General features: G+C 41.8%; 1 protein-coding gene across 7 annotated transcripts in view; it reads right to left on the bottom strand.

Annotated features, from left to right (window-relative positions):
* The window catches only part of pum1 (pumilio RNA-binding family member 1), a 171,610-nt gene that overhangs the window by 15,468 nt on the left and 141,493 nt on the right, over nucleotides 1–14,649 (bottom strand). For 6 of the 7 annotated variants that reach the window (XM_087976714.1, XM_087976713.1, XM_087976712.1 and 3 more), the window contains 5 exons: nucleotides 12,430–12,723; nucleotides 11,231–11,467; nucleotides 10,015–10,282; nucleotides 6,236–6,365; nucleotides 4,918–5,052 (listed from right to left, as the gene is read on the bottom strand). In XM_087976714.1, the coding sequence (XP_087832840.1) occupies nucleotides 4,918–5,052; nucleotides 6,236–6,365; nucleotides 10,015–10,282; nucleotides 11,231–11,467; nucleotides 12,430–12,723 (1,064 nt within the window). The remainder of the gene's footprint in view (nucleotides 1–4,917; nucleotides 5,053–6,235; nucleotides 6,366–10,014; nucleotides 10,283–11,230; nucleotides 11,468–12,429; nucleotides 12,724–14,649) is intronic. The other variant, XM_087976717.1, reaches the window with a different exon arrangement.

Raw genomic sequence — 14,649 nt, 5'->3', positions numbered from 1 at the left:
CGCTTCGGCGGGGCGGTGTGGACTTGTTGGGCCGAAGGGCCTGCTTCCACACTGTAAGTAATCTAATCTAATATGTTGTTGAGTGGCTATACGTCTGCTATTCCAGAACATAACATTAACTAATATTTATTTCTATTTAATATACAAGTGTCAAAAGGTTTGACATATTTCAAACATAGCCTAGTTCATGGAAATCTTGCCTCAAAAGTTAAAAACATATTTACAGACAAAAGAACAGCAGACTTGAATCCAAAGTGGATAAGCAGAAGGCTGGAAGAACACGGCAAGCCAGGCAGCCTCAGGAGGTGGAGAAGTCAACATTTTGGATGTAACCTTCTTGATGTTACAACAGAAATGCTGACTTCTGCACCTCCTGATACTGCATGGGCTTGCTGTTTTCTCCAGCCTCCTGCTTGTCTACTCAAAAGTTACAATGCAAGGACTCAGGACTCCTTTATTAAAAAAAAATCTCGGCTGACACTTCAGTGTAGCAAAGAGCTCCTTAGGAGTGATGAATGATCTCACTGCATTAGTTAAAACAAAACCAGGAAAATTACCCCTCATGTCTGGCAAATCAGCAACACTAAAGTCAGATTGCTTTGAAAGCTTGCTGTGCACAGATTGGTAGCTGTGTTTCTAACATTACCAGGATCTGCACTTCAGATGGATTTGACTGGGTGTTTGGGTGTTTTTGGATGTCTGGTAGTCATCGGAAATGTTATGTAAACGCAACTCATTGTTTATTAGAAACTTAAACTAATAGCAAAATTACAGAGAAAATGTTCTGATAAAAACCCTAGATCCACGACATGACTAATTTACACTGTCCAAAAATAATAGATTTATGGTGCAATTTGGAAAGTATTTGTTCATTGAGGGGGTTGATCACTGAGGCATGTAGAAGTGTCTGCACAAGAATCAGCTGCCAGGGTTAAGCAGGAAGAAAATTAAACTAGTAAGTGGTAATCAGTGAAGAGTTTCTGCTAATCCAGATGATAAAGATACAGAAAGTTTCATGTCAGAGATTATAAACACATTAATAACACAAAATAGAATGGGACTTACAAAAGTCAAAGTGATTGAATGAGGAGTTTTCTGAAATATGGAAGTGTATACTGGCACCTGTGCTTTCAGCTGCCATGGCCATAATCTCTGGAATTCACTCCCTGAACCTGTTCACCACTCTTTCTGGACATTCATGAGAACCTTCCTCTTTGACTTAGTTCTTGGTCACCTGTCAAGGTCTCATTTGGCTCAATTTCAAATTTTGCTTTCTAATACTAACGTTAAAGCACACTACGTTAAAGTTACACCAATGGAAGTTATTCCTGTTGAAAAAGAAACTGAGTTGCTACATCTAGCATGGGAAACAGATCAGGATAACCGGCAACCACAAAGAATGGAAGTTAACATTCAAAACGTATGGGGCACAAAACTGGAAGACTTGGTGAAGTTCATTTCTAACATCGGAAGAGCAAATTACTCCAGATGCTGGAATCTGTACTGAAAACAAAAAAAAAAGTTGGAAATCACAGTGGGTCAGGCAGCATCCACGGAGAGAGCAAACTAACACAGTCTAGATGATTCTATCATCTAGACTGGAAACTTCAGCTTGCTCTCTCTCCATGGATACCTCCTGACCTACTGTGATTCCCAGCACTTTTTGTTTTCACTTCTAATATTATCAGCTGAACATAACAGTTTAGAAATAATAATGCTTAGAAATACTTTTATTAGTTTCACAGTTAATACTATTTCTTGCGTTCCTTTAAAGGTTTACTGGTTAAGGGAGGGACAACCACAATAGCTAGTAAGGCAGTAATTCCCACAAAGTGCCTGCTCAGAGGTTAGGAAAGGAAAAAAAAATCTAGCAAATGTGTCCTGACTTAAGGGAGTTTGATGATATTGAAGAATACTGTCGGGAAGACACAACAAATGTATTCAGATAAATGAACAATAATGACAATACACAGGAGAAATGCTGAGATTCTTCCCTGTACTATACAGTGCCATAATAAAGGCTGGAAACCCAGCTGAATCCTCTGAATTTCAAAACATGTAAATAAAGTCCAGATTATTTTGCAACAAAATTGCATGCATACTTTCCTGGATAAAAATGTTACATGCATGTCACTTCGGAAATGAACTTTGCCATTACAGTGTTCGTCCCTTGTCAGAAGACAGCAAAATTTACTCTCAAGTGGCTACTCTGCAAAAGTGTATGGATGGTGAGTGTTAAATTGCATTCACATCACAACTGATGTGGACATGTTTTCCTTTTCTAGCAGGGGTCAATGGAAGAATCCTTGCAAAATCTTCCCTGTCCTTAGACAGTGGCACCCATGGCACCAAAAACAATGCTCGGATACATGGGGCAGTCCTTGAGTCAACTAAGCTAGCAGAGACCAACAAGCAGCGTCCAACCCCTGCAATTAAGGACTTGAGCTAACTCAATCCTTTTTGTCCTGTTAAATTATTTGGGGTTGGAGGCTTTTTACCAATTGCCTCCTCAGTGTGTTATGGACCAGGTCAGACCTCCTGAAAACATTTCAAGAAAGTAGCCCAGACCCTATCTTTGCCAGTTGTCTTAAGCAGATGAATAGCTGATATTCCAGGAGGGATGCAGCTGGTCAAACCACTTATGTGTTAAACAAAACAGAATTTATTTACAAGATTACCAAATGCAACACAAACAAAAGAGAGCAGAATACTGAATAACAACCTGACAACACAACAGATTATCCCAACTTAATGATGCTGTTCCAAATACTTGCAACAATCCCCATAAACACCCCTTGGCACAAAAGGAAAAATCAAACACAGAGTCTTACAGGAGAGACGTCAGACAGAGTACCAGCATGGACCTGTGTCTTTGGGTCCAGCAGCTTTTACATTTGCGTGACTGCTTTCAGTTAATAGCCAAACCAAACCAGAGATACGCTGAGCTGGCCATTCCCCTTTCATTATACAATTCTTTTTAAATTTCAAAGCCTCTTGCCCAAGGCAGTATCTGTTAGCCATAATCAAACTGGCTCTAAAACCCATCCAAACCCAGACCTTTCAGAGCCTGTGCTTTTTACGACCTCTCTGGAAAAATAGCTAAGAACACCATAACCTTGTTAAAGGAGAATCATCATCACAAGTGGATAACTTTAAAATTTAAATACCAAATTGCACCTACAACTTGAGCTCTAAACAAATGAGGATTTTTCTTTCATTTTTGACCTAAAAAACGTCACTGCACACTATGCTATGTAGACAAAGACAAACATTTTACCCTCTGCGTGAGGCTACCAACATAACCATTTCAATTCAAACTAAATATGTTATTATACTAATGATGTGAACATGTTGGGGCAATAATTTTGCAGTGGACAGATAACACAAAAGTTTAGAGCACAGCAAACAGCTACGTAGTAAACAATAGAGGACACATTTGCATGTCCACCTGCCAGCTTAAATATGTAGTGATACATGTTGCTAGCACAAATGAGAGCCTTTATATGCCAAATAGCACAATTTTGAAGTGAACACAAGAGAGATCGCGGTGCATTTCTGCACAAATCTGTGAATGCACAATCGGATCACAAACCAGGTAACAGAAGATTTAGTATCTGGATTTTAGCACAACAGCCAGGAGGTTACGTTAACCACATGCAAAATACTTGTTTGGCCTCAGCTGGCGTAGTGTGTCAAATTCTGGGCACACTTTAGGAGGGATGTGAAGACTCTGGGAAAGGTATGGTATTACTGATACACATCCAGAGATGAGAGTTACAGTCATGAGGATAAATTAGAGAAACTGGTCTTGTTCTCCTCACAGCAACAAAAGCTGTTTAAAGATCACAAAGAGCTCAAATATAGTTAACTAGTTTCCAATAGGTGAAGATCAATAACCAGAGAAATGAGATTTAAGGTGACTGGCAAACAGACCAGAGGTCACACGAGAAAAACATTTTTATGTAATAATTTGGATTGCACTGATATAGGATGGTGAATACAGATTCAGTAATAACCTTCTAAAGAAACCTAGGTAAATACTTAAGGTGGAAACTAAGTGCAGGGATCTGGGGAAAGGGTTGGACTAAATAGATTGCTCTTCAAGAGTCAACTTGCAGATTTGGACTAAATGGCCTCCTTCTGTACTGTACAATTCTGTAAATACCAAAACATAACAGTTCGCAAACATAAAGAGAGAAACCCGAAGTGGTGTGACAGGCCACTCAAGAATAAGTCTATGAGGATTAGAGACAGATAAAAATTCTGGAAAAAAGTTTTGCTGGACTTTCTGCTTGGATTTCAGAGCAGAGACATAGAGAGAGAAGTGAACCTGTACTTTTTAAAATGGAAACTATTTTGATAGTTGATGTGAAGCAAACATATTAATCTTGACTAACCAGTGAACTCTCAATAACAAAAACAAAACTACTGTCTGAATCAGTTTTGCAAACTGCCCAGAGAAGATTTCCTATTTTGGTACTGTCAAGCAACGTTCACTGGACTAATGCAGAAGAGGTCCAGAATGATGGTCTGAGAACATGGATTCAAGGCACAACATGACAGCTGCTGGTAATTATATTCAATTAACAAACCCAAAATTATGCGGAATTCACAGGGCATGAGATGATTATTTAAAGAGGAACAATTTGTGGAGAACGGAACTAAGTCATGACACTCATTTGGAGATATGGTGTAGGCAGTGGGCGAAAGGTCTCCTTCTCCACGGCAACCATTCAGATTGTGCAGTCTAGGATTTCCATTCTGACAAATTAACGGTCAGAAAAATGAGCAAAGTTCACTAATATTCTAATATTCACGATCCTATTTACTTCCAACATTTGTTTAGTGGTAGATCACTTGTGAAATGGCTGATATAAATACTTTAATCAAGTGTTCAAAAAACAAATTCAATCTTACAATGATCTGCTGGTCTGGGGGAATGGATTCCAGAGCCTTCTGTATCACACGACAACCATACATCTGCAGCGCCAAAGAGAGAACATGTCCACGAATACGTTGAGCTAACGCCAGCTTCTGATCCAAGCTTCCAAACTAAAGAACATGGAATAGGTAAATTTTACAGAACAAATTCAGTCACCTACATGTTTTTACAGAGAACCCCACAGAATCTACAGCACAAACAGGATGTTACTATCCTCCATACAAGCCTCCTTCCACATTATAGCATGTAAGCCTATCTGCTTATCTATCTACAGGTCATTATACTTTCGTGCACATTTCATTAACGTAAATTCACTGTAACATGACTGACGAACTGGGGACACTGTTTCTAAAGCATGAACTTTTCAAACATGTATTGGCTATCACGCGATTCAAGCCCCATTAGCTTAAATGGTGTGGCTATTGTGCGGTTTTCTCATAACTCGAGATTGCACTAGCACGGAACTATGGCGTTATCGCAGAACCGACTGTATTTGTTCTTTATAACTACACCACTTGATATGAAAATTTCAGACCACACACTGTGCTCAGTGTAAAGATGTGTCTCCTAAAGTTCTTTTGAGGATTTCCTTGGAAAACTGAGAGCAACTGGATTAGACTAGGGGCTTGGAAAATTTGTGTTTCCAACTAAATGAGCAGATGCTACATCTTTAAAGTTTAAAATGGAGAGATCTGCCACGTTCCCCTGATCTATACATGAGCCAAACACCAGCAAAGCCTCAGATTCTATTTCCAGTCAGAGATTTCAGCCAGAGGCGTGGAAGGCATGTGACAATTCATTCTCCATAAACCTGAATTAGGAATTTTTTAAAAAAACTACGCTCATGAGCACGAGGCAGCCTCCCTGCTGGAAAATATGTTCATGTGGATCAGATCAAGGTTAGGCTGGGAAATTCAAGATGTTGCCTGCATGCCATAAAAATAAGGCAAGAAAGTGGTGGCTGGGGAGAGAAACAGAGCAACGAATCTGCCATGTCACGATTAAATATTCCAAAATTAGAGAGATTCCCAACATGTGCATTTGATTCTTTAACAGAAAGGTAACTCAATCCACCAACCTGAAATTTCTATAAAGCTTTTAATACATTCGTCTAATGTTAGGCCAATGTGGAGGCATTAATTAGTAATGTTTTCCTTGGATCTTTAACATCAACAAAGTAAACAGAAACTCGAGCCACAATTCCCCGAACCTTGCCTCCATATCCCACGACCTGCCTGGTTTTGATAAAATACTTTATGAATTGAGTGTAAAGAAATCAAGTTTGCGACTTACCTCAAAGAATTTCTGAATTACATAGTTTCCAAAAACATCGACCATCAGTTGATAAGCTGCCTGAAGTATTTCATTAAAAACCAGCTGTCTTTCAGCAGGAGTGGCCCGTTCCAATTTAAGTTGAATAAATCTGCAGGTAACAAAGTATTTTAAAGGGTGCATTTAACAGCAATACTCAAACTACAACTCTCTGCTCCAAGTATTATTTTAAGGAAATGGGATGAAAGGCTCTGTCACATATAACAACTGAATTTTGGGCTATTTGCTATGAACTGGTTCAGAGTTAGCAGCCACTTGGAATGTACAAGTTGAGCTGTATACCAGGCATGAATATTTCCCTCCTGTATTGACAACCAAATATTGCTCATTCCTACAAAACCAAAACACATGGCAAATTTTCCAGTCTTGACTCTGTCAACTTTTTGCCTACCGAAAAAAGAAATTGAAAGCTCTCCATAAACAAATGTTGGAATATTCCCATATACCTTCCCAGGACAGCAGCAGCAAACATGTAATATATGCAGACCTAGCAGAAACCACCTAGCAGAAGAGAGAGAGAGAAGAGAGAGAAGAGAGAGAAGAGAGAGAAGAGAGAGAAGAGAGAGAAGAGAGAGAAGAGAGAGAAGAGAGAGAAGAGAGAGAAGAGAGAGAAGAGAGAGAAGAGAGAGAAGAGAGAGAAGAGAGAGAAGAGAGAGAAGAGAGAGAAGAGAGAGAAGAGAGAGAAGAGAGAGAAGAGAGAGGAGAGAAGAGAGAGAAGAGAGAGAAGAGAGAGAAAGGAGAGAGAAGAGAGAGAAGAGAGAGAAGAGAGAGAAGAGAGAGAAAGGAGAGAGAAGAGAGAGAAAGGAGAGAGAGAGAGAGAGAGAAAGGAGAGAGAGAGAGAGAGAGAAAGGAGAGAGAGAGAGAGAGAAAGGAGAGAGAGAGAGAGAGAGAAAGGAGAGAGAGAGAGAGAGAGAAAGGAGAGAGAGAGAGAGAGAGAGAAAGGAGAGAGAGAGAGAGAGAAAGGAGAGAGAGAGAAAGGAGAGAGAGAGAGAGAGAAAGGAGAGAGAGAGAGAAAGGAGAGAGAGAGAGAGAAAGGAGAGAGAGAGAGAAAGGAGAGAGAGAGAGAAAGGAGAGAGAGAGAGAAAGGAGAGAGAGAGAGAAAGGAGAGAGAGAGAAAGGAGAGAGAGAGAAAGGAGAGAGAGAGAGAGAAAGGAGAGAGAGAGAAAGGAGAGAGAGAGAGAGAGAAAGGAGAGAGAGAGAGAAAGGAGAGAGAGAGAGAGAAAGGAGAGAGAGAGAGAAAGGAGAGAGAGAGAGAGAGAGAAAGGAGAGAGAGAGAGAGAGAGAGAAAGGAGAGAGAGAGAGAAAGGAGAGAGAGAGAGAAAGGAGAGAGAGAGAAAGGAGAGAGAGAGAGAGAGAAAGGAGAGAGAGAGAAAGGAGAGAGAGAGAGAGAGAGAGAAAGGAGAGAGAGAGAGAGAGAGAAAGGAGAGAGAGAGAGAAAGGAGAGAGAGAGAGAGAGAGAGAAAGGAGAGAGAGAGAAAGGAGAGAGAGAGAGAAAGGAGAGAGAGAGAGAGAGAAAGGAGAGAGAGAGAGAAAGGAGAGAGAGAGAGAAAGGAGAGAGAGAGAGAGAGAGAAAGGAGAGAGAGAGAAAGGAGAGAGAGAGAGAGAAAGGAGAGAGAGAGAGAAAGGAGAGAGAGAGAGAAAGGAGAGAGAGAGAGAGAGAGAGAAAGGAGAGAGAGAGAGAGAGAGAAAGGAGAGAGAGAGAGAGAGAGAAAGGAGAGAGAGAGAGAAAGGAGAGAGAGAGAGAAAGGAGAGAGAGAGAGAGAGAAAGGAGAGAGAGAGAGAAAGGAGAGAGAGAGAAAGAAGAGAGAGAGAAAGAAGAGAGAGAGAAAGAAGAGAGAGAGAAAGAAGAGAGAGAAAGAAGAGAGAGAGAAAGAAGAGAGAGAGAAAGAAGAGAGAGAGAAAGAAGAGAGAGAGAAAGAAGAGAGAGAGAAAGGAGAGAGAGAGAAAGGAGAGAGAGAGAAAGAAGAGAGAGAGAAAGAAGAGAGAGAGAAAGGAGAGAGAGAGAAAGGAGAGAGAGAGAAAGAAGAGAGAGAGAAAGAAGAGAGAGAGAAAGAAGAGAGAGCGAAAGAAGAGAGAGCGAAAGAAGAGAGAGCGAAAGAAGAGAGCGAAAGAAGAGAGAGCGAAAGAAGAGAGAGCGCGAGAGAGAGAGCGCGAGAGAGAGAGCGCGAGAGAGAGAGCGCGAGAGAGAGAGCGCGAGAGAGAGAGCGCGAGAGAGAGAGCGCGAGAGAGAGAGCGCGAGAGAGAGAGCGCGAGAGAGAGAGCGCGAGAGAGAGAGCGCGAGAGAGAGCGCGAGAGAGAGAGCGCGAGAGAGAGAGCGCGAGAGAGAGAGCGCGAGAGAGAGAGCGCGAGAGAGAGAGCGCGAGAGAGAGAGCGCGAGAGAGAGAGCGCGAGAGAGAGAGCGCGAGAGAGAGAGCGCGAGAGAGAGAGCGCGAGAGAGAGAGCGCGAGAGAGAGAGCGCGAGAGAGAGAGCGCGAGAGAGAAGGAAGCGGGGGGAAGAGAGGAAGGGAAGGAGCGGAGCGGGAGAGAGGGGAGACCGCGAGCGAGACCTACTGGGTCAATGGGAAATGTTAATATACGCTGCCATACATCATAAATTTCAGCACTCCCTCACCCAAACGTGTTGTGTAAATGCACCTCATCACTCTGAATGGTTTAACAGCTGCTGCTGTGCATTATGATACAGGCTCTAATCTACTCAGAGCTGGATGAGCTGTGAAATACAGAACAACTATATTGTCATAGGATTGTGTGCATTTCCACAGATAACTCTCAGTTCTTGGCAAAATGTTTTTGTACATAAAGGCTTTGAGATACTTTTTGCCTCATTTGCTTCTTAGCATGGATTGCGCCTGTGATAACCTGAAATCTATTCCACCATACACAGTATCTCACTGGCTGTTAAATCTTATGATGAAACTGCCTTTTTCTTTTAAAAAAAAAACTGCTATTAGTAATTAGTTTTCCATATTTTCTGAACATCTCCATTTAAATAATCTCATCAACCAACCAGTTTTACATGTATTCATCAGGTTAAGTGGTCACATGGTTAGTAATATTTAGCATTAAATGTTCTGGAAAAAGTTAGAAATATCTTAAAAAGGAAAGTTCTGAATAGGCAGTAAAAGCCATGCTAAAAACATTAAAATAAATTACTTAAAAGTCCAATTACAAGAACCAAATATAAAGACAGAAGAACTTTCCCAATAAAGCAAAACATCCAAAGACTGCTCACCTTCACCTTGCCTTTCCCAAAATCATTGCCTCTCAGATGGGCTTGATTCTCTCGCCCACTTCCTCTAAAGTGCTAAAGCTTGCTCAGGCACAGGTTCAAGTGGAAGCAGTACTTGAGTATCTTCATCAAGTAAGCAGACCTTGTGCTCAAGCATTAGCAGCCAATGAGGCATACTGGGACTAAGTGAGGCCAGATCCATTTTCACAAACAATTACACAGATGCATTTAACAGGAAACACTACACAATCATCAAGCATGCCACATACCCTATCGCAAATCTAAATGTAGTGCTCAAGTTGCCGCCTAGGACAATATTGCAAAACTAGGAATCAAAACGGACTCCTTTTCTGATGTCTCACCGAGTTCAACAATGACCAATGGCTTAACTAAGTTCACAGAGAGTTGATATTTAAGCCTTACGCATCACTTCTGCACCAGCAGGTTTGGATGGATCAATGGTCTTGCTCTATTTAAAGTACTGGGCTGTATTTAAGTGATTTCACCCTACCTTGAACCATGCTGATCCTGAGAGAATTCCATGATGTGGCCGGCTATTTCACGCAGCTGAAGGTTTGGGTAGCGGTTATTACGGAAGTCTTCCAGTAATCTGCTGCGCCCAGATGGCATCACATCTGACATACTATACCGCAGACGGGATGGCGGAAACAACTGACTGCTGGAGCTAAACAGACTGGAGGCACTGTTAACACTTCGGTACTTGGCTTCAGCACCTGGGGCAGCAGAGATAAATCTTCCACTTCCATTGGTCAGCCCACCTGTGATTACAATTGTAGCAAAAGTTAGAATTTACTTCAAACACTCAACCCACATTCGCCTCCGTATTTTTAATGCTGATTTTAAAAGTCACGTGAAAATAACATTTTTACAAGGCCAGCAAGGTCCACCCAGTAGCTTAATTTTTATAAGAATGGCTGACTGTTTAAAGTAGACAGGCAGGAGGCTAGAAGAGCACAGCAAGCCAGGGAGCATCAGGTGGTGCAGAAGTTGACATTTTGGGTGTAACCCTTCTTGGCCTGCTGTGTTCTTTCAGCCTCCTGCCCGTCTACGTTGGCTTCCAGCATCTGCAGTTTTTTAACGTTGTTTAAAGTTGCAGTCTCCTTCAGTGAGTTAATTTACAAAAGAGTGCTGCTGGATAAGTATGGTATACACAATGCAACATTAGTGGCAGATTTATTTCATCCCAATCAAGGGGATTCACTGTGATTTGATGCTAACGGGCTTTAAAATCTCATGCAACAGAACCAACTTAAAAGTAAAATGATTACACTAACCACTGACATGTAGTCAAAAACACATTGCTAAAATAATTTAGTAGACTGCTGACTCAGCTCATGAGTATAAAAATTAGTTTCATAAATGGGCAGTATTTAACAACGCTCAATGAGAGCAAGTTTGTCGTCATTGCCAAAGGATTGCAAACACCCCAAACAGTCAAGATCCCCAACTATTATCCATGCATTAATCGCTTCAACTTGACATACAAGTAAACCTTCCCATTAACTGCGTTTCTGTTTTTAATCAAGACATTCAAAGTATGTCTAACAAATTAGACAACCCTATCACAATCTGCTTATAAAGCTACTTTAGGGCTTTGTAAGATTTCAGATATCTTTTCGGTTTTAAAAGTTCTTTGACTTCTGGTAGAGATGGAAATTTGTAACAAAGAAAATCTCTGTAATAAGAGAGCTACCCACCCCGCTTACCCAGGTTAAGGCTCGATGATGATCCATGTGATGATAACGATGGTGGTGGTGTTAGCGAGTGGCTGGGACCTTGGTTCGGCAGAGGCATCCCGACTGGGCCAGGAGAGGAAGAGAATCCTAACCCATTGTAAAAATTGTGGCCAATCGGAGCAAGGCTGCTCGTCGTTCGCTTGTACAGATCAGAGCTACCTGTAAGGGAGTCTCTTCGTGAGCCACTGCTGGTATTGGAGCTTCCAACTTAAAAACAAAGTTGAAAAGAAATTATTGCTTTTGATCACCTGCAATAATCATGCATTCATACATACAAATTGACGTGTCCAAGTTTTTGAAATAAGAACCAACTAATTTTCTTTTAGAAAATTTAAAATATTTTGATGCATTCTCAGCTCTTTAAAAAGTTAAATGCATTCAACAAAGAGATAAAAATGGCTTCTTTCTTTTGATCATAAATCTTAATCCTGTTCCTCATGAGGACAGCTCCGCATAGGAAATTAAATGTGGTTTTAACATCATGGCCTCTGAAGATCAGAAGGGCTCTTCGTTAACTGTTAATTATGGTCCATGCATGCCCTGAAGTAACAACCAGCATACAATTTTGCAAAACTTGCTACTGTCACCACAAGTTCAGTGAAGCATAATGGCAGGTGTATCAAATCCATGCAGCATCTATTTAAGATGGTAGATAACCCAACCATAGATAGACATTATCTCTTCAAACTTGTCTTGCATAAATATTTTGGAAAAAAATGGTGATTACACACATGAATTAATACCACCCAAAGTTAAACAATTTGAATGGTACTGAGGAGTCCTTGGATGTGGTTTTTGTGATAAGTGTTTTAATATCATTGTGATAAAACTCGCTGTGACAAGACTGAAGTATCACGTTGCAAATTATTAAGCATGTGTCATTATCATTCATTTCAAGTGAATGCATCAAAACTAGGAATCAGATTACTGTCTGGTACTTTGAGTTTTTATTTTTGGAGATGGTTTTAACTGAAAATAAAATAGGCTTCAAGCTCTCAAGTATATCTGAAGAACGCCCCGTTAATTTTCCCACTGTATTTTCAGTAGGCAGCCAATCAACTGTGAAGACACATGCCTGACAAGAAAACGTGATGATTCAGTTCTATACTGCTCATTCAATGCTTTAATGTTGTGCAGTTAGCACTGCTATCCTACAATTACAAATGTACCTGCTGATCCAAATCCGCCAAGTGCAGATCCAAGTGTAGCCCCAAGTGAACTAGTGCTTCCAAAGCCCAGGGAAGTGCTGCCTGGCTGGCCAGACCCCTGAGAGAACAGTGAGTTGCTTTGTGAAGTGCTCGACAGGGAATTGTTACCATAGAAGGAGTTGGAGGCCAAACTATTGGTAGGCTGCTGTTGTGGCTGCTGCTGTGGCTGCTGGCTGCCCATTGGGCGAAAGGAACCATTTGCTGTCCCTGCGAGGCCACTCGCTGTACCGTTTGCGGAGGCTGCGGCTGCGGCAACTGTTGAAACAGAAAACAAGATCCACTGCAATGCCAGTTTTTACATGGGAATGGAATATGAACAAAACAGAAATAGAAATATTGCCAACTTTGTCATGATTATCTACATCTAAGAACATCACTGTGATGAGGGTGGTACCGTGCCTCATCCCACTGGAGATTTCACATCAACTGCAATCTTTCCTTAAAACAATTTGTGGTTATAATGATGTCACAACAAAGGCATGAACATGTGACCAACCCCATTTCCACAAGGTCTGGGCGGAATTTGCTTGTTTTTAACACTTCTTAAAGTAATACACAAGGTTCTACAGCATGTTTAATGCAGCAGAAACAAAACAAATGGTTAGCACTGCGGCACCAGGGACCCAGGTTCATTTCCAGCGTTGGGTGACTGTGTGTAGTTTGCATGTTCATCTTTTGTCTGTGTGTGTTTCTTGCGGGTGCTCCAGTTTCCTCCCACAGTCCAAAGATGTGCAGTTTAGATGGATTGGGCCTTGGTAAATGGATTAGGGTGGGATGTTCCTCAGAGTGTCAGTGCACTCAATGGGCCAAATGTCCTCTATCTATATTGTATATTATGATTCTAATGAAAAATAAATTATTAGGTCATTAAACGGAACAATGCTTGATTAAGTTGTGACATTATTGCACTTCTTCAGTTAGAAATGCCAAGTGGATGATCCACTTGGCATTTTCCAGTGGTCTCCAGCATCACAGATCCCAGTCTCCAGCCAATTCAATTCACTCCATGTGATATCAAGAAACGGCTAGAGGCACTGGATACTGCAGCAAAGGCTCTGGGCCCTGATAACATTCCAGCAATAGTACTGAAGACATATGCTCCAGAACCTGCTGCTTCCCGAGCCAAGCTCTTCCACTAGTTACAACACTGGCATCTACCCGCGCTGTGGAAAATTGCCCAGATATGTCCTGTACACAAAAGGCAGGAGAAATCCAACTCAGCCAATTACCGCCCCAATCAGTCCAATCACCATCAGTAAAGTGACGGAAGGGGTCATCAACAGTACCATCAAGCAGCTCCAGTTCAGTGACACAGTTTGGGTTCGGCCAGGGTCACTCAGCTCCTGATCTCATTACAGCCTTACTTCACATGTGGACAAAAGAGCTGAGGGGAAAGAGGTGAGGGGAAAGTCACAGCCCTTGATATCAAGGCCGCATTTGACCAAATATAGCATCAAGGAGCTCTGGCAAAACTGGAATCAATGGGTATCGGGGGTTAACACTCTGCTGGCTAAAGTCATACCTGGTACAAAGGAAGATGGTTGTGGTTGTGGAGGGTCAGTCACCTCAGCTCCAGGACATTTCTGCAAGAGTCCCTCAGGGTAGTGCCCTAGGCACAACAATCTTCAGCTGCTTCATCAAAGACCCTCCCTCCGTCATAAGGCCAGAAGTGGGGATGTTCAATGATTGCACAGTGTTCAGCACCACTTGCGACTCCTCAGATACTGAAGCAGTCCATGCTCAAATGCAACAAGATCAGGACAATAACCAGGCTTGGACTGACAAGTAGCAAGTAACATTCATGCCACACGAATGCCAGACAATGAACATCACCAATAAAGAGACACTCTCACCACCAAACCTTGACATTCAACAATATTACCATCACTGAATCCCGCATTGTGAACATCCTTGGGGGTACCATTGACCAACTGGGCTCAGAGTGGCTACAAGAGCAGGTCAGAGGCACAGAATACTATAGTGAGTAACTCACCTCCTGACACCCCAAAGTCTATCCACCATAAACAAGATGTAAGTCAGGAGTGTGATGGAATACTCTCCACTTGTCTGGATGGATGCAGCTCCAACAACACTCAAGCTTGACACCATCCATGACAAAGCAACCTGCTCGATTGGCACATCTACAAACATTCAATCCCTCCACCACTGGCACTCAGTAGC

The sequence above is a fragment of the Chiloscyllium plagiosum genome, unplaced genomic scaffold (genome assembly GCF_037043375.1).
Source record: "Chiloscyllium plagiosum isolate Xiang-an unplaced genomic scaffold, Cpla_swu_hap1 HiC_scaffold_30, whole genome shotgun sequence".
Taxonomy (NCBI): domain Eukaryota; kingdom Metazoa; phylum Chordata; class Chondrichthyes; order Orectolobiformes; family Hemiscylliidae; genus Chiloscyllium; species Chiloscyllium plagiosum.
Note: the sequence above shows the minus strand (reverse complement) of the source record. Positions and strands in the feature narration are given on the sequence as shown.